Genomic DNA, 20,748 nt, shown 5'->3' with positions numbered 1-20,748 from the left:
AATTTTTTTTTAAATGATATATTTTTAGAATATATTTTTAAAAATAATAAATTTTCAGAATAGTTATTAAAAAAAGTTTGTCAAACATTATAGTAGAAAATAGTTTTGAAGGATATATTGATTTCTTTATATTTTATATCATTTTTCATCAATTATGTAATTTATATGGGATAAAACTTAATTTTTGGACAAAACACAATTCCTCTGTTTAGGTTCCACATGATGGGCCTGGAATTGGGCCTCACTCCCTCCCATGGGCTTGCGCACCTTGGGCTCTATTTTAGGTATTATTATTCCAGCCCTAGACCCATCTTTATTAGGTTAAAGGTCGGAAGTTGGAAGATGGATGCTTTGGACTCATTGACTTGAAAAGGTGGATATGTCCAACATTTGCTTTTTCATACGTTGATATCCAACACTCCCTCTCTCTCTCCTTTTCCTTCTTTTTCTTTTCTTAACTAAAGGATTTTGATTAGAGTTGATTCGGAGCTTAACTTGCTAGCTAACAAGTAACAACTAATCTAAGCTCCTGTTTGGTCCAACTTCTAAGAAATCAAGAACTATTTTTTAAATTTAATAAGAGTTCTTATACTTCTTTGACTAATTTTGATTAAAGAGTTTATGACATAAAAAGGGAAAAAATTAATAATAAAAAAATGTTTGTTTGGTGTAGAAACTTATTTCGTTTTTAATAAAAAATTTACATAATTAATATTACCTTTAAAAATAATGATTTTATTTTCCATTTTTAACTAAAATCAAAAAGAGAAACTCATACCAAACAAAGCCTAAAATGTCTACAAAATTTTATTTATCAATTTGAGTTTTCTATTTTTTATTTTTTAAAATTTATGATTAATGCTTTAACTTTTTTAAATTATTTTTTTAAAAAATAAAATACGTGTTCTTCATGTATTTTATTTCATAGAATTTTACTCAGACATTTCAAATCATTTTCATGTTTCTGAAAGCAAATCTATTTTCATAATTTTTGTTTTTGGTTTTTATTTATTTCAAAAACTTTGGTATAAATGCGCCATTAATGAGAATAGTGATGAACAATCAAAACGGTGTCGTTTGAAAGATCTTTCATGATTTGACTTGAAGGGCAGTCCGCAATCAATGGGCAAGAAGTGAAGCCACTTGCCCCTCCCTCACCCACATTCACCAACCAAATCCTCATCTCAATTAATATCTTCCCTCCCTCACCCAACCTTCCAAACAACTTTGACCTCCATTTTTTTCTTTTTTTCTTTTTTCTCTTTTTTAAATATTTTTATGCATTTAATAATTATTGACTTAAAAACATAAACCCTAATAAAACTTAATTATTAAATAGATAAGATGTAGTATAATTCATGTAGTAATCCAAAAATAAATTAAATTCATTCATTCCAATCAATTTTATCCAAATAAATTAATCCAAAAATAATATAATTATTAAATAAAGTTTCAACACAAATTCAATTTAAACTCGATAATATCCACTCGTAAAAAAACTAATCCAAATGAAAATTTTTTATTTTATATCTCTAGACGGTATTTCTTTTATTACTATTATTTTCTTCATCAACAAATTGACATTTATTTGTTTTTATCTAAATTTTGGATAAATTTGAATTTTTATAAAGTATAATTTAAATTTTAAATTTCAAAAGAATAATTAAAAAAAATTATTTTTATATTGGTGTTAAATATCCAAAAATAAAACTTGAAAAAAAAGGATATTAAACATCTTAAATTCATTAAAACTTCATATATAAAAAATAAAAAAATAAAAAATAAAAAATTTACTATAAGTATTTTTCAAATTCAATTTTAAAATCATATAATAACAATGATGGTATAAAATATATATATATAACTTCCCACATTTATTGAATATATGTTTAAAATAACTAATAAATATGTTAGATTGTAAAACTTGAATCAATTTTATTATGTTGCACTCGGGATCAAATTGTCTAGTCATTTTATGGGGTTAAAAGGAATAACACCATGAAGAAATTTTTTTATGAAATAATAACGAATTTATCCTTATTATATTTTTTATCTATTTATATTTTAGGGTTTTATTTTTTTAAGGGTGTAGTCGTAGTAATAAAGATATGTTTTTTGAGAGTTTTATTATTGTAACTCTTATTATTATTTTCAATTAGTGAATTATTAAGTGTTGGTATCGAGAGTATCGGGATCACATTGATCCTTAAAAATATCGTGTTTTTTTATTTATTTTGTGCTTACCTATGTGATTCGATTAAGTTTTAACATATTAAAGAAAACTCTCAGACATTGTCACTGAGGCCTAATCCGATGGATGGGGGGCCGTGTGGTTGTTAATTGTTACACGATCAAGATCCAATTTTCTTTAAAAAAATAAATATAAATATAAATAAAGAATAAAACATTATTGGGCCCTGGGGCCACGACTGAGAAATGGGCCATGAGAGGCCCACAGGCCTTACTTTTGTGCCGGCCCGGCCATCGGGCCCGGGCTTACTTTATTCGAGACAGAGCTCAACAAACACACGCTATCCCTTTTAAAATTTTATTTTAATTTTTACATGTTTCTTTCAGAAAAGTAATAAAAAATAATAAAAAAAATTAATTTTTATATATTTGATTTTATTATTAAAAAACATTAAAAATTTAAATATAAATAAAATGAGTTATAAACTAATATATTTTAAAATTATTTCATAAAAGAGATAAAATAAATTTCAAATAATATATAAAAATAATTTATTAATTTAAAATATTAAAAAAATAAAAATAATAATATAATTAAAATTATTTTAAAAAATGTATTTCAAATTATTTGATAGTAAAATATTTATTGATTTCAAATTTGCTTTCCTCTAGTTTCTCGGGAAACAAACACGGCATTATTGAAAGATGGATGGATTTTAAACTCCTCATTTGCAAATAAAGAAAATGTTAGACCCTCAAAAATGAAAACATCAAAGTTAACCATTTTGTCTCGCGTCCCTTTCACTCCTTGGAGCAGTTTTGCCTTTTGTCCGGATCATTTGAGAAATTTACGGGTCTCCAAATATAATATTATAAAAATATGAGGATAAGTTTGAAAAGATCGTGGAAGGAATCGCATGGCGCGGAGGGAAAAAAGAAAAAGATGCCCAGTAAGATTCGCCACGTCAGCCCTAGTTCCGTGTCAGTTTGGAGAGCGAATCGGTGGCACGTGTTTGATTTGGGCACAAACACGGACGCCCAGGCCAGGATCGGTCTCACACGTGTTGTGGATGACGTGGAGGCTTTGTCGTCTTGTAGTTGGTGTTGACTCTGTCCGGGTATGGACTGAAACTGAAGGCGATTTTGGAAGGCGCGAAATGGGAGTTTCCGAAGATGCCCTCGCTTTCTGTGAAAATTACGTAACTGTTATAAAAACTGATGCTCTTTGCTCCAATCAATTCTCTTCATTGTTTTGTTGCTTTGAAATATGGGGATTTTCTATATTTATTTATTTATTTTTATTTTTTATTATTGGTTACCATCTTCATTCATGGCATTTTACGTCCATTTATTCAAGCAACGTTTGGGTGGAAGAGGATCCATCATCCAAATTGGTCTCGTGAGAAAAATAAAAATTTATTTATTTATTTATTTTTTTGCCCGAGTCACAATTGAAAATAAGGAGAGGAAGTGGGCCAACATTTCCCTTTGAAAGGGGCAAAGGTAGCTTCCCTTGCATTTCCATGGACATAATTTAGAATCTACCAATGAGCAAATTTGCAATGCAACATCACTTTATAAAGTGAGCAACCTTATCATTTTTGGTGAAACACCCTCATGATTTTATTGGTTCCTTTGATTTAATCTTGTCATGGAATCACAAAATATTTTCATCCACATGTTATGATGAGTCATCATCCCATGCTAGGAAAGTGTCATTACACATGGGGTTTGTTCATCATTCATCTCTATCTAATTTTACCCACTTACCCTTTTTTTCCTTTTTTTCTTTTTTTTTTCTTTTAAATAAAAAGAAAAAATAAATAAAAATAACCCCCAATTGGCATGTAGATGGGTGAAGGTGAAGATGGTAATTCAAAGGTTAACCTATTTTACGAGGGAGAAAATTAATAATCAATATTTTGAGTACGTTTAACAGTGATTTTGGAAAACGTTTCTAGTATTTTTAACACTTGAATGATAAAAATTTTCAAATATTTTTTTAAAAATAAAATTAGGTATTTAACTAAATTTAGTAAACACTCTTAATTTTTTTTTAAATTACTTGTAATGTTAAAATCACTTTCGGATAAAAAATTTTCGGACACATTCTACATTTTGTTTTAAAAATGCTTTTTATTTTTTATTTTTTCCAAAAAAGACATTTATTTGTTTATTTTTTTTTAAAAAAAAAATATGTTTGATTAAGAAAACTAAAAATTTGTTTTAAGAAGCAAAATATTGTTTAATTTTGAGTTTTTATTAAATAAATCATGAAAAAATATAATTCACATTTTATATAATACACATGTTATAATATGAGATATATAATTAAAATTACCACGAAGAATGATATTATCAACTTTTTATACTTTATAGGTGAAGTTATTATTATATTATATTTGTTTATTATTTTTTTATTATAATCTTTATTTTCAATTGGTATAATCAAATATTTTAATATATATTATTACATATGATATATTATATAATACATTTTTATAAGTAACCTCATTATTATATTATACCCATTTATTGTTCTTTTTTTTCACTACATTTTTTATTTGTACTTGTAATTAATAACTATAATGAATTAGTTTCTGATATAAAAATATATAAATTTTTAATAAATAAAATGCAGTTATAACTCCATTGAAAAAAAAAATTAAATCTTCATTGATCTTTTGAATTTGAATCAACTTTGCAGTCTTTTCAAAATAAAATTTGATGGTGATTTTATAGTAAATTGATTTATTAAGTTAAAAAAAATAATCAATTTTTGTTGATTATGATTTTCTATCAAATAGATGTTCAAATTCTCGATAACCAAAAGAATACCGTAAATCTTATTTATACTAAATTGATTGATTAAGTTAAAAAAAATCAATTTTTGTTGATAATGATTTTCTATGAGATAGATGTTCAAATTATCGATAACCAAAAGGATTCTATAAATTTTATTTATATTAAATTGCTTGATTAAGTTAAAATAATAAAAAAAAATAATCAATTTTTGTTGATAATGATTTTTTATCAAATAGATGTTCAAATCCTCTATTGATAACCAAAAGATACAGTGAAATCTTATCTATACTAAATTGATTGATTAAGTTAAAAAAATAATCAAATTTTGTTGATAATGACTTTATATAAAATAGATGTTCAAATTCTCGATAATCGATAACCAAAAGGATGCCTAAAATTTTATTTATACTAAATTGATTGATTAAGTTAAAAAAATAATCAATTTTTGTTAATAATGATTTTCTATCAAATAGATGTTCAAATTCTCTTATATAGCCAAAAGGATATCGTAAATTTTATTTATACTAAATTGACTGATTAAGTTAAAAAAATAAATAACCAATTTTTGTTGATAATGATTTTCTATCAAATAGATGTTCAAATTCTATAACCAAAAGGATACCCTAAATCTCATTTATACTAAATTGATTGATTAGGTTAAAAAAATAATCAATTTTTTTTTATAATGATTTTCTATCAAATAAATGTTCAAATTCTCCAATAACTAAAAGGATACCATAAATTTTATTTATACTAAATTGATTGGTGAAGTTAAAAAAAAAAAAAATCAATTTTTGTTGATAATGATTTCCTATCAAATAGATGTTCAATTTATCGATAGCCAAAAGGATACCTAAATCTTATTTATACTAAATTGATTTATTAAGAAAAAAAAAAACCAATTTTTGTTGATAATGATTTTCTATCAAATAGATATTCAAAATCTCGATAATTGATAACAAAAAGGATACCATAAATCGTATTTATACTAGGTAGTGTTTGTTTTTTTACTTAATTTTTAATAGAACTTTAATGCTTAATAGTGTTAAATATTAGGTTGTTTGGTTTTGTAGTGTTTTATTTCTATTAAGTATTAAAAAAGTAAAGAAAAACTAATATGTTATTTTTTCTATTTAGAAAAAACTATATATTTTTGTTTTTTTTATTTAGTAAAAAATTTATAATAAGTTATGAAAAAAATAGAAAAACAAGCGACCTAAATTCTAAAAATAAATTGTTTTCAGTAAAAAGTAAAAAAAAAACAAACACCATTTAAATTGGTTGATTAAGTTAAAAAAAAAAATCAATTTTTGTTGATAATGATTTTCTATCAAATAGACGTTCAAATTCTTGATAATAAATAGCCAAAATGATACCATAAATCTTATTTATATTAATAATGATTTTCTATGAAATAAATGTTCAAATTCTCAATAAGCAAAAAGATACCATAAATCTTATTTATACAAAACTTCTATATTAAATTTTCTTAAGAAGTTTCATTATATATATTTTTGTCTCAAATATTTTATCTCAAAGATTTTTACATAATATTTATCAAATCAAATAAGAAAAATGCCTTATGCATAATTTTCTCAAACATCCTTTCATTTTTATTTTTTTTTTTAATTTTGAAAACAAAAAGAAACAAGGAGGAAACAGCCTAACAATCATTGAAAAGGATTTCATATGAAGCATATAGAGAAATCATCCATGGTAGGAAACTCAAAAGGTAAAATTAAAGGAAATTATTTTGAATTTTGAAGGAAAATTTGAAGTTTTCCTTTAGTGAATAATTTGCCAATATTTTTCGACTTTAAAATCATGTAATTTTATCCGAGAAAATGATGGTACAATATGAATGAACTTGAGTGTCACATCAATATAATGATTGTACCACATCCATTAGATATTAAAGAGCAAAAACATCCTCAATTATTAAAGCATATAATGAGTGATTTTATATCATATGTAACATAGGTTTGTTGGATTCCAAAATTGTTGCAATTCATTCCATTTTTTATTTATTTATAATTTAGGAGAAAATTGAAGAATAATGCAAATTTGCTCATTTTAATGGGGATTGTTAAGATGATTTAGTACTATGAAATGGAATTAAGTGCATAACCAGATGATGTTAAATATTTTATTTTTTTATTTAATTAAAAATAATTTATCAATATCAACTAATATAATTAAAATAAATTTATTATCCATATATTCAATTTAATTATGTTGATTTATATTAACGTGTTACTTTTGATTTTTTTCTATTCAACAAAAAAAAAAAACTCATTTTGATTGTCAATGAGTGGATCCTAAATTCAATGCTGAGTATATTTTAGGGTGATTCTCGTTAAACATTGTGATTTATATTTTTGTTAATAATAATTTTCTTAAAAATATTTTTAAAGAGGATCACTTGATATTTTAAATGTAAATTTAAAAAATGTTTCAATAATATTTTTAACATATTGGAATTGAGTTTAGATGTTTGAGTGGGTTGATACCACCCGATTTAACAAAATGAGAAATGGGTAACAATTTGTCAGAGTTAAATTTGCTCGAAAACTGTCATTATATAATAATAATAATAAAAACCCCTCTCCCTCACTCACTCATTTTCTCGAGAAAATATTAAAAAAACACATTTATGCAAGACAGTTATTTCTATTAAGGCATTTGTGGTGGGAATAGAATGGTTATCAACTTAATTTTTGTAGTTTCATTCCCGACTTAGGACAAAAAATTTATGAGTGAAACAACTAATCTAGATTTTTTGAAACCTTATTTTTATCAAATAATATATTATATTATAAAGTAATTATTTAATAATAATTTCAAGTGATTTTTCAAAATTTTCAAAACAATTTCTAGAAATTTATCAAATACCTCATTATTATTATTTTTATATGTAAACACTACTAATCTATTGACATTATTTGAAATGACCTTCATTTTCACAAAGTGGACTAAGAAAGAAAATTGTATGGCTTTGTTGAGTGGGATCACCCCTACCCCACTTCTCCACTCCTCCATGGACTTGTGTAGTCTCTAACTAGCAGTGGTTTTCAATCTTATTCGCTTCAAAAATGTCCATTCTATATTCAATTGCTTACCCTCAAACGCCATTAGTATATACACTTACAAAACCATTTTAACGGCCCCACCAAATTCAAGCACCCTATCTGCCTATCAGACCACCCACTTCTTGCCATTAATTAAAAAAAGCAGTGGTATTGGCTGATGGACTGAATGGTTGGACTATTTTGAATGGCTTCTTAGACCAACCTCACCATCTCATCTTATATGAATAAGTGATTTCAAAAACACGCTTTTTAATATCGTTGTCAAACAAACCCTTAATTATATATATATTTTTTATAAAATATGTACCTGAAAGACCCCGAAGGAAGAAGAGAGAGAGAAAATAAGGTATTATTTATAGAATTTATTATTTTATTATTAATAAATTTAAATATTTTGCTAATTTATCTTAATGGTTTTATGGATGGATTCCATAAGAGATGTAATTGAGATCTTAGCTCATGAGGATAAGAAATTTATAAAAATATAAAGGGAAAATATTGGACATGCCATTTTTATAATTTTATTAGTGGATAAATAAGATGCTAAGAGACTTTCAAATTTAATAAATAAGTATTAATTAAAATTCATTTTTATAAATCAAAATTTACCCTCATCTATTGAAATTATTATTAAATAAAATTATTTAATATAATAAATAGTAATGGCGTAGAATGAATTGGATGGAGGAAAAAAAGAAGAAGGAAGAAATCTTAATTAATTGCAAAAATGTAACCAAATTATAAAACCAAAATTTGCTAAAATTTTGGATCCTAAATTTGAGTAAAAATCAGTCAAATTGAGGCACCCAATCCCTCATTTTCCCCACAAAATCTTCCAATTTTATAGTGGAATTTGAACTTTGCAACCATGATTGGGCAACTCCAAGGCTATTCATGGGCTTAATTAGGCCACTGGGCCCAAGCCCATCTGATCTCGTCCGCTATCCAAAAAGCGACACATAAGAAGTGGCATTATGGAGAATCGCAAGGCTAAAATGAGTCATTGCAGAGATAACGCGTGAATGGCATCTTCGTAAATATTGACGGAAAGCGAGGGTTTTGCGTCAATAGGGCAAAACACAAGAGGGCAAGTGGGGGCGGAGGGAAAAGAGAAAAAGAAAAGGGAGAGAATAGTAAAAGGAGAAGAGAGATTAAAAAGGAAAATATTAAAAATACAAAAATAAATAAAAAAGGAAAAAGAAAATTAATTGTAGCGGACGTGAAAGAAGAATAAATTCTGGTTAAATGACGCCGTTGAGATATACGATACCATCCTCTTCCTTCAAGTCTTCAGCCATTTCTCTCTCACCCCCTTCTCTTCTTTCCCCCTCTCTATGTACCTTATCGTCCTCACGTTCTCACTTTATCGTTTCACACAGATTTCTTTTTCCCTAGAAAGCGAGGGAAACTGGAGGTAGGAAGACGGAGGTTTTGTGTCTCTTCTATGGCGGCGTCTCCCCGGAGTGGAATCTAGGGTGCGGCGGAAACCCTAGGCTAGAAAGAAGGGGAAGTGGAAGGCGGAGGACTTAGTTTTTTGTGGATTTGAGTTTTATTGGCCGAAAAGCTAGGGCACGGTGTCTCTCTGTGGATCTGGTTCGATCTCGGTGTGGAAGCTCTGGGAATCGGCTTTGTGAGTAGTGGTTTTGTGGTTGTGGGATTTTGGAAATCCTAGATTTGGGTCGGGGTTGTGTGGTTGGCTGATTAGGTTGGGGGCGGGGCTGCCCATGCGATTTACTGGGTTTTCATGCCGCCAGAACCACTGCCTTGGGATCGGAAGGACTTCTTCAAGGAGAGGAAGCACGAGAGGTCGGAGTCTTTAGGGTTCTCTGCAAGATGGAGGGACTCGCATCAGGGTTCTCGGGAGTTTGCTCGTTGGGGATCGGCGGAAGTTCGCCGCCCTCCAGGTGAGTTGTGAATCCCTCCGGCTAGGATCTGATTCTTTGTTTTGGGAATTAGTTTTTGATTGATTCTTTCATGGTTATTGTAGATCTGTTATTTTTGGAGTCCATTCGTTTGTTAATGCTTTGTTTGGTTGTTCAGAAATTGTAAAATCGAAAAAAAAAAACAGAAAATTTCTAATCTCTTTTAAGTCAACTAAATCCGACCTGTAATAAGATTCTGAGTTTTTCTTCTGTTTCGAATTTTTTTACCCTACAAAAATCAGACGTAGCAATGGATCGAGCTATTAATTTTCTTATAATTTTTTTCTCTTTTTCTTGCAACAATACCTACTTTTGCCCCTTTTCTTTTTTAATTTTTTTAATTTATTTTTGCTGTAGGCCATGGCAAGCAAGGAGGCTGGCACATCTTTCCTGAAGAATCAGGCCATGGTTTTGTACCTTCCCGGTCTAGTGATAAGATGGTAGAAGACGAAAATTCTAGGCCATTCACAACTCGTGGAGACGGGAATGGAAAATACAGCCGGAACAACAGGGAAATTAGAGGATCTTTTAGCCAGAAAGATTGGAAAGGTCATCCTTTGGAAACAGGCAATGCATCTCCAAACATGTCGGGAAGGTCTCTTGCTATAAATGATCAGAGGTCAGTCGACGATATGCTAATTCATTCTGATTTTGTAAACGGATGGGATCAACTTCAGTTGAAAGACCAACATGATAAGATGGGTAGTGTCAATGGGTTAGGCACAGGACAGAGAGCTGAGAGAGAGAACTCGTTGAGCTCTATTGATTGGAAGCCTCTAAAATGGACTCGGTCTGGAAGCTTGTCTTCACGGGGTTCTGGTTTCAGCCATTCAAGTAGCTCGAAGAGCATGGGGGTAGATTCTAATGAAGCCAGAGGAGACTTGCAGCCCAGAAATGTGACCCCCGTCCAGTCTCCTTCAGGGGATGCTGTTGCCTGTGTGGCATCTACTGCACCATCAGAAGAGACTTCTTCTAGGAAGAAGCCACGTCTTGGATGGGGGGAGGGGCTGGCAAAGTACGAGAGGAAGAAGGTTGAAGGTCCGGATGAAAGTGTGAACAAAAATGGCATTGTCTTCTGCACCAGTAATGGAGAGTCTACACATTCTCTCAACTCAAACTTGGCTGACAAGAGCCCTAGAGTTATGGGTTTCTCAGATTGTGCATCTCCGGCAACTCCATCTTCTGTTGCTTGTAGTTCTTCACCAGGTAGCCCATGAGGTTTCTTCCTTGTTTAATTTTCTTCCAAAAATTTTCATTTATTTATAGTTATTTACTAAGTATGAAATTTTTGCAAGATCTGCAAATTTATTTTGAAATAGACCCATGTTTTATTGAACCCTCATTTTTATAAACTATATCATGGCCATTGGTTTTTAATTATAAATATGAGAATTGTGAACCGACACTTTTTTGTTTGGGGTAGGTATATGATATTAAATCATCCATTTTTAGTTTTTTCATCATCAAATGGCTCAATATGGCCGAATAATCCTATTGAAATGTGAAACGTTCTGCAACTAAGTTGAGGTTTCATTATTTTTTCTCCAAAACTGGTGAAATGAGTTCAAGGAGGCCACAAGATTTCATCATGGCTTGGTATGTAGTTGGGAATATATGTGACTATGCTTCTTGGTTTGCTTTTGGTAATTCAGGGTGGAAAAGTTGTCTTCAGTTAATATTAACTTTGCGATTGCAGTATAACTTAATTAAGATGATGGCCTGTGTACTATTTTTCTTAGATTGGTTGGGGCTTGGATGAGGGAGGGAGGATTTTTTTGTGTAGTGCTCTTTGTATATGTCTTGTGTACTCTTGTGCACTTTAAGCACCTTTTAATACATTCTCTTATATATATATATATTATATTATAGGTGACTGCATGCCCTGACCCCTCCTTCCTCTTGAAAACTGCTTTAATTTACTTTAAAACACTATTAGTTTACTGTTCATATTCTCCTACTATAAATTCAAACTATTATCTCTAGCTTGATTCTTTGTTAAGATGTATTATTTTTTATTTCGTGCTTTAAAGACAAGGTTTGGTGATCATGATCTATTTTTTTTTGAAACCATTTATTTGTTTGAAAACATGGTAAAGAATGGTTGAGGACGGAGATGTATGCTTAAGTTTCTTGGCTTTCTCATTTTAAGTAGGTGTGCATATGCGTTCATATTGCATTAGGCTTTTCTTTTGATTTTATACTAACTTCCATTATTTTAAAATTTCAACCCTTTTGTAATAGGTATGGAGGAAAAATCATTTAGCAAGGCTGGAAATGTTGATAATGATACTAGTACTTTAAGTGGTTCTCCTGGTCCTGTGTCTCTGAATCATCTTGATGGATTCTCTTTTATTTTAGAGAGTTTGGAGCCTAATCAAATAGCTAATTTGGGGTTTTCACCTATTGAGTTGCTGCAATCTGATGATCCAAGTTCAGTGGATTCTAATTTTATGAGATCTACTGCAATGAGTAAGTTGCTAATATGGAAAGGTGATATTTCAAAGTCCCTGGAGATGACTGAATCTGAAATTGATACACTTGAAAATGAACTCAAGTCATTGAAATCTGGGTCTGGAAGCAGTTGTCCTTGCCCAGCAGCTTCTAGCTCGTTTCCTGTGGAAGGTAAAGCAAAACCTTGTGAAGAGCAAGGAGCTGCCTCCAACCTAATCCTTAGGCCTGCTCCATTGCAAATTGTTCCGCCTGGTGATATGATGACAGATAAAACACTACTTGGTAGTGATGCCATGGAAGATGCTCATGCTGAAGTTAAAGATGAGGATATTGATAGTCCTGGAACTGCTACATCAAAATTTGTTGAACCACCATGTTTGGTGAAGACCGCTTCTCCATCTGATATGGTAATACAAGGTGAATGTTCTGGGAATTTGAAAATAACAAGGTCCACAAACATGGAAGTTGAACTTTTGGTCTCTGGTCCAAATGTGGAAGAGACAGGCATATCTACTAGTGGAGGTGATAGCAGGTTGCTTGTTGAGAGTAAAACTGGTGCCCGTGTTTCAGGTGACATGGGTGTACTTGATGATGAGGAGGATAAGATATATAATTTAATATTGGCTTCCAATAAGGATTGTGCAAATAGAGCTTCTGAAGTATTTAATAAGCTATTGCCACAGAATCAGTGTCAAAATGATATTTTAGGAGCTGCCAACTTCGCATGCAGACAGAATGATTCATTGATTAAACAAAAATTTGCAATGAGAAAGCGGTTCTTAAGATTCAAGGAGAAAGTTATTACACTTAAGTTTAGAGTCTCTCAGCATGTGTGGAAGGAAGATATGCGCTTGCTTTCTATTAGGAAATATCGTGCAAAATCTCAAAAGAAGTTTGAATTAAGCTTGAGGACATCACATTGTGGGTATCAGAAGCATCGGTCTTCCATTCGCTCTCGCTTCTCGTCTCCTGGTAAGAGAAGTGATCCTTGTCTAGTTTGTTTTTGTTTGTGAGTTTGTGTGTTCATTTTTCTTTTTATATAGATATTCTATTACCCTTTAGTTGTTTAAAATTATCTTTTCTAGAATTCTTATAGAACAGGCAATTTTTTCTTATGTTTTGTTTTCAGGAATCTTTGCTATGATTTGTAAGTACATGTCATCTATGATCCCATGTTAAGTAGTGATATGATTATGTAGACCTTCTTTTCAATTATTGGTGCTTTAGACATTTTGTTGGCTTTGTATCTATTTATGTCCATGCATATATCATAGGGACACACATGCATACAGTATGAATGATTAAGTGTTAATTCAAATCCTATAGGATGCTATATTAATACTCTTTATGGAATGTTTTTTTGTTTCATTATACAATGGACTAGGGGTCATGATTTTGAGTCGAAGGACCTTTTACTAGACCTAATAGTTTCTTAGTTTTAGAATTTATTTTGTGATTCTCTCTCCAAAAGATGTTATGTTGGAAAATTACTAATTGCTTGATAGATTTTTTTTAAGCACAATTGTGGTTTGATGTTGGTGTGTTTAATCATATATAACTTAATGTGTTATTCAAATATTTATGATAATCCAGCTGGGGAGTATTGTTTGCTAGAATGATCAAACTTTTATTTATTTTTGTTTTCTTGATTTGTTTATATTTTAAATGTATAGTTTCACTTGGTTACCTAATACTTGTTCACTTAGCACGGGTAAAGGCCTTAGTCATCACTACCCTTGGTTTCTCTAATTTCCAAAGGTGTGTCCATGGTGTGCCTTGAGGGGCGGCTTGGGGCGAGGAATGTCCAAAATGTATTGAGGCATTGTGGAAAAAAGCAACTCCCAAAAGGCTTTTGCCTTTAGAGTCTAAGTGAACATGAGGCAATGTTTTAGGGCTTATTTTATGTCCTACAAGTTGAGGTGTAAGACGCTGTGGATCTAAGGTGGCACACCTAAAAGAACTTAAAAGAAGCATATAACCCCAAAATAGAGAAGAAATTGAGTGAAACCGAGAAGAACCCTAACCAGCATTTCACCCTAAAACAGAGAAAACCCTAACCCTAGCTCTTTGGAGATTGGAAATTGTACCTCACATACGGTGGCATCACCACCTTTGTTGAAGGTCGACTCTTTATCCAACAACGCCTTCTCTTTGACGTGCTCTCTCTTTGTCTTTCTCTGCAGCATCATCAATTCTCAATTCTCACTTCTCTCCCCTTCATGTCACATGACCACTTCTATATATTTTTTTCATTTGTTTATCTTTTTTTTTTTCACCACCACACCTCTCTTCTCCATTTTCACTTCTATTTTTTTTTTCATTTTTTTTCTAATTCCTGTTATATATATATATATTTTAAAAAAGAATATTTTTGAAAGAAAATATTATTACACTTTATTTATTCTTTAGTTTAATTTTTACCAAATTACTTGAAATTGATTAATTGGATTTTAACTAGGTTTTTTATTTTTTATTTAAGTCCAAACATTTTAGTCATATGCGTTTGACTCTCTTTGTTATTTTGTGACTTGTTAGATTTTTTTGTGCAAGTGTGAAACTATTAATACAGTTTTTTATAACTCTAATTGACTTGTTATTAGGTTTTTCATTTATTTTATTTATATTTTTTTATATGTTTTTAATTATTTTAAATATTTATTAATTGTAAAATGAGGGTCTTAAAAGGCTTATGGCTCAATGCTTTGAGGCTTATGCCTAGCCTCACAAACACAAAAATGCTTTGCCTTATGCTTTCACCTTTGAAAACTTTTCTTTGAATTCGATTTTGATATGGTATATTGTTAACTGTGCACTACCTAGCTCTACGTCCATGACTTGCTCTGACAAACCCTATGTCATGTGTTGAAATGCAACACTCATGTCCATGTCCTTGACTTGCATCAGAGCCCATGTAATGTTGTATGCTTTGATTGATTGTCATGGAAACCACTCTCATATAATTTCACATCAGGCTTCTGGACTTGGATGTTGGAAATGGATCCTGAAGTGACTGAGGATATTTTGTTTGGTTTTGCACTTGTACAAACAACCACCTGCCTTCATATCGTACCAGTTCCTCCATTATTGGCATAACTTTATTTTGTTTTGTCATGTAAAGATGCAGGTGTTGTAGGTAGAAGTTTTTCTTCCTGCTAAAATTGTTAAGTTAACTCAGGTTCATGCTTCCTCAACTTAGTTTTTCAAGTCTTAACCATCTCTTAATTACTGGCTGTTTTTTTTTCAAGTCCCCCCTCTCTCTTTTCTCTCCCTTTCTATAATAAGGGACAATTTTTATTTCTTTTCTTCATTATGATCTTGATCTTGATAATTATATGATGATTAATTTATTTGTTCACTGACGTTAAAGTATTGGAATTTTTTTAATGCCTTAAATCAAGTTAGTTGTTGGATTTCTGGGAAGGATGTATACTGGGAAGGATTTCCCATCCTTCTTTGTAATTAATATAGTTCAATGCAATGAAATTGTTTTTTTTTTATTATTATTTTGTTTCTATTAAAAAAGGTAGGCTTCATTTGGATTCACTTCTTGTTTTTTGTTTTTGAAAATAGTGACTACAAAGTAGAAACTCATACAAAAAGTATAGACTTACCTTATGTTCTCAAAATTCACTTGTAAACATTTTAAAATTTAATGAAGTATATTTTTTAATACCTCAATTTTTTAATCAAATTTTAAAAACCATTACACTTTCAGTGTAAGTCTCTACAATTACTTTATTTTATATAGAAGTCAATACTATTTTCTATTTTCAAAAAAAGAAAACGGGAAGTGTATCAAAACAGACAATTGTTGGATTATGTTTCCTTGGTAGCCATATAAAGTTAAACCTTTTTTTGGGTAAAGTCTTCTTGGCAGGTGTTTTCCAAGATTTGTTAGGTTTTTTTGGAATGCATGGATGTTGAATATTTTGTCAACTTTGTCTTATGCACTGCACTTTCATATTTCATGTTTATAAAACTTTGGTTCAAGATATAGTTGTATCAAAACACTTATGTTTTGAAAGGGACACCAAATTTGCCTTGTGAAAATTATATTCTTGCATTGTTTATTATTTCAACCTAGTGCTGTAGGGAAAATCCATGCATCTTTGAGGAAACTGTAACAAGCCACAATCACATAAATACAAGGATGCTAAGTCCATGGCTTTTGTTACACAGTGTTGAACATTTGTAGACTTGTGTTATATAAATGAGCGTGTGCCTGGTCACATGTGTATGATTTATATATTTATCTATTTATTTAATGGGAGTAGTGAGGTCTGGTTGCCACATTTTTATGCTTAGTATTGACTGAGTCCTTGGGAAAACTTGTTGGAGGATTGTTTTGCTAAAAGTTAATGGAATTATGAAGTTCAAAATATCTTTGATGGATAGAGTGGTTGGACTCTTAAGTATTAGATTGGGGTTATGGTTGTAGGTTGCTTTTTGTTTTCTCACATGTATACTTCATGTGTATTGTGCACACCATATGTATGTATGTATGCATGTACACACAAACACACATTCTTATGTCTGAGAAAAAAAATTATGAAGTTTAAAATATGATAAACTTTTATTTTATGGTCTGGCCGTGTCTCTGCTTTTAAATGCACTTTGCATATGGTAGAATAGCTTCCTCAAAACTAAAACATCTGGGCAAAGCTGTCAGCCTTTTTTTTTGTGTATGTAGGATTCTTGGTTTGTTTATGGACATATTAATCTCCTGTTAGTTTTTGCTCGTATATTTCAGGTGCTGACTTCTTTTTGAATTTGGTTTTGGCTTTGTTTTTTGAAAAACTGGCTGTGCAGCAGGGAATTTGAGTCCTGTCCCTACAGCTGAGATGATAAATTATACAAGCAAGATGCTTTCCGAATCCCAGATGAAGCTTTGCAGGAACATATTGAAGATGCCAGCTTTGATCTTGGATAAGAAGGAAAAGACAGCATCAAGATTTATTTCTAGTAATGGATTAGTTGAAGATCCATGCGCTGTTGAGAATGAAAGGACTATGATCAACCCTTGGACAGCAGAAGAGAAGGAAATTTTCATGGATAAGTTGGCCATCTTTGGGAAAGAATTCAAAAAGATTGCTTCTTTCCTTGATCACAAGACTACTGCTGATTGTGTCGAATTCTACTATAAAAACCACAAATCAGATTGTTTTGAGAAAACAAAGAAGAAGCTAGAGCTTAGAAAGCAAGGGAAGTCCTTATCTGCAACTACCTATTTGGTGACATCAGGGAAAAAATGGAATCGTGAGATGAATGCTGCCTCCCTTGATATGCTGGGTGCAGCTTCAGTGATGGCAGCTCGTGCTGGTGACAGTATGGAAAATCTGCAGACTTGCCCTGGAAAGTTCCTTTTAGGAGCTCACCATGACTATAGAACACCACATGGTGACAATGGTGTCGTAGAACGGTCTAGCAGTTATGATATTATTCGTAATGAGAGGGAAACTGTGGCTGCTGATGTTTTGGCTGGTATCTGTGGTTCCCTGTCATCAGAGGCAATGAGTTCTTGTATCACAAGTTCTCTTGATCCTGGAGAAGGATATCGTGAGTTGAGGCAAAAAGTGGGTTCTGGAGTGAAACGGCCTTTGACTCCTGAGGTTACACAGAGTATTGATGAGGAGACCTGTTCCGATGAGAGTTGTGGAGAGATGGATCCTGCTGATTGGACGGATGAGGAGAAATGTATCTTTGTGCAGGCAGTATCATCCTATGGTAAGGATTTTGCAAAGATATCACGATGTGTCAGAACAAGGTCCAGGGATCAATGCAAGGTCTTCTTTAGCAAGGCTCGTAAGTGCCTTGGATTAGATCTGATACATCCTGGGCCTAATGTAGGAACACCAGAGAGTGATGATGCCAATGGAGGAGGGAGTGACACAGAAGATGCCTGTGTTGTGGAAGCCGGCTCAGTTATCTGCAGCAATAAATCAGGCTCTAAGATGGAAGAGGACTCACTGTTGTCTGTTTTGAACATAAACCCCGACGAGTCTGACTTTTCAGGGATGAAGAATCTGCAGACTGACCTTAACAGGTCATATGAGAACAATGGAATTGGACGAGTGGATCATAAAGATGATGAGACTGTTACTAATTTGGTTTCTGATAAATGTCATCAGCTGGAAAAAACTGAGCAAGTTTTTGGAGACAGCAATTCATTGAATGGCATTGACAGCAAGTCTCTAACATTGCACGTAGAGAAAAATGGGCCTTGTACAAAAATGGAAATGGATCATGAATCTGTGTCTGCTGTAGAGGCAACTGACCCCTCTGACAGATCAAATGCTGTATCGCAGGCTGAAGATTTGACTGAAGGGAATCTGTTACCTGAAACTAGTTTGAATGTGAGAAGAGAAGAAAATAATGATGCAGATACAAGTGGCCAAATGTCCTTAAAATGTACTGTGAAAGATTCAGAAGTAAAGGAAAATGCATTGCACCAGGTTCCCAATTCAACTTCTTGTCCAAGATTCATTTTTAACTCTGGATGCCAAGATCAAGTTTCTGTGGAGTTGGATAACCAGAAGCCTGGAGTCATCTCATTGCTGCAGGAGAGTTCTCTTATGGCTGAAGATTCTGTACCAAAAGATTCTTCAGTCATTCAGTATGAGAAAACCCTTGATCAAGGTATGTCTCCTTCAACTCTTGATTTGAAAGAGACAAAGGATAAGAATAAATCTATTGGTGTGGATGAATATCACCAGCATCTGTCAGGACATTCTTTATTGAACAATGCAGTCAATGCTGAATTGTCCCAGAAGGTTGGGGGCTGTCCATTGCAGACACCCCCAAAGGAAGATATGAATCGGGATCTCAGTTGCAAAAATCCTTCTAGTGCTGCTGAAAGGCTCTCTAAGTTGGACAGGGATATTCAATCCAGTCACTCTTTAGCACAAGATTGCTATCTTCAGAAATGTAATGGTTCAAAATCTCACAGTTTGGGGACTGAGCTTCCTTTCCTATCACAGAGTCTAGAACGAACAAGCAACCAAACAAGAGCCCATGGGCGTAGTTTGTCCGATACAGAGAAAACAAGCAGGAATGGTGATTTTAAACTGTTTGGTCAGATTCTCAGCCACCCCCCTTCTCTGCAGAACCCAAATTCCTGTAGCAATGAGAATGATGATAAGGGGGCCCATAATCCTAAGTTAAGCAGCAAATCAGTTAACCTGAAATTCACCGGTCATCACTGCATTGACGGAAATCTAGGTGCCTCGAAGGTAGATCGTAATAATTATTTGGGCCTTGAGAATCTTCCCATGAGTTATGGTTTTTGGGATGGGAACAGGATACAAACAGGTTTCTCATCATTACCTGATTCAACCTTACTGCTGGCAAAATATCCTGCTGCGTTTAGTAATTATCCAATGTCGTCTTCCACCAAAATAGAGCAGCAGTCCTTGCAGACAGTTGTGAAGAGTAATGAACGGAATTTGAATGGCATATCAGTTTTCCCAACGAGGGATATGAGTAGCAGCAATGGGGTGGCAGATTATCATCAGGTATTCAGGGGCCGAGATTGTACAAAATTGCAGCCATTCACAGTAGATATGAAGCAGCGGCAAGACCTGTTCTCTGAGATGCAGAGACGAAATGGTTTTGAAGCAGTATCAAGTTTGCAAGCACCTGGAAGGGGAATGGTAGGAATGAATGTAGTTGGGAGAGGGGGTATTCTGGTAGGTGGAGCATGCACCCCCAGTGTTTCAGATCCAGTGGCCGCCATCAAAATGCACTATGCTAAAACTACTGACCAGTTTGGCGGGCAGGGTGGAAGCATCATCAGAGACGACGAATCTTGGAGAGGTAATGGGGACATAGGCAGGTAGTACATGTGCTCAGAGAGGGCCTTTTTTTTTTGAAGGAGGAAGGCTCCCTCAACCAGGCAAATACCTTTCATTGCCGTTCTGTATAATATAGTTTTTGTAATCTTCAATGGGATGATAGGGGGAGGGGGGGAAGTGGGGGGCGGTTCTCAGATCCGTCTTTTGGTAGGAAAAAAAATGCCCAAAAAAAAAAGAAGGAAAAAAACAGGGAAAAGGTTCTTAGGTGCTTGTAATTTTTGCAGCAGCTTTGTATTTGTTGTATTTGATGGAAATACAGAAATAATCTGTGGAAATTTGGGAGTGGGGAATTTCAGTCTCTGGAGCATTCCGCCATTTCGTCAACAAAGTCAATCCCCTGAGAAGTTGGTAGCGGTAGGGTTGGATTAGGTTGTTTTGTGAATTTCATTTCTAACGGTTTAGCTTAAGTTTCGAAGTGCTGAAAATTTCCTCCTTAAGGCT

General features: G+C 32.4%; 1 protein-coding gene across 2 annotated transcripts; it reads left to right on the top strand.

Annotated features, from left to right (window-relative positions):
• Window positions 1-9,341: 9,341 nt before the first annotated feature.
• Window positions 9,342-20,597, top strand: LOC100240985 (uncharacterized). Of its 2 annotated transcripts, none has more exons than XM_010660120.3 (4): window positions 9,342-9,988; window positions 10,364-11,212; window positions 12,248-13,429; window positions 17,267-20,597. In XM_010660120.3, the coding sequence occupies exons 1-4, from the start codon at window positions 9,829-9,831 to the stop codon at window positions 20,290-20,292; spliced, it is 5,217 nt and encodes a 1,738-aa protein (XP_010658422.1). In that variant the 5' UTR covers window positions 9,342-9,828; the 3' UTR covers window positions 20,293-20,597. The 2 variants fall into 2 exon arrangements, with proteins under 2 accessions (XP_010658422.1, XP_010658423.1); XM_010660121.3 differs by having other exon boundaries at window positions 9,348-9,988; window positions 17,270-20,597.
• The last annotated feature ends 151 nt before the right edge of the window (window positions 20,598-20,748 follow it).

The sequence above is a fragment of the Vitis vinifera genome, chromosome 13, assembly GCF_030704535.1.
Source record: "Vitis vinifera cultivar Pinot Noir 40024 chromosome 13, ASM3070453v1".
NCBI lineage: Eukaryota > Viridiplantae > Streptophyta > Magnoliopsida > Vitales > Vitaceae > Vitis > Vitis vinifera.
The sequence above is the reverse complement of the archived record's forward strand: the minus strand, read 5'-3'. Positions and strand labels throughout refer to the sequence as shown.

What these genes read in the sequence shown, in the direction of transcription:
- LOC100240985 (XM_010660120.3), top strand. Translation starts at nt 9,829, where the DNA reads ATGCCGCCAGAACCACTGCCTTGGGATCGGAAGGACTTCTTCAAGGAG. An exon ending in GGAAGTTCGCCGCCCTCCAG is followed by an intron (nt 9,989 to 10,363) that starts GTGAGTTGTGAA and finishes TTTTTGCTGTAG; the next exon opens with GCCATGGCAAGCAAGGAGGC. An exon ending in TGCTTGTAGTTCTTCACCAG is followed by an intron (nt 11,213 to 12,247) that starts GTAGCCCATGAG and finishes CTTTTGTAATAG; the next exon opens with GTATGGAGGAAAAATCATTT.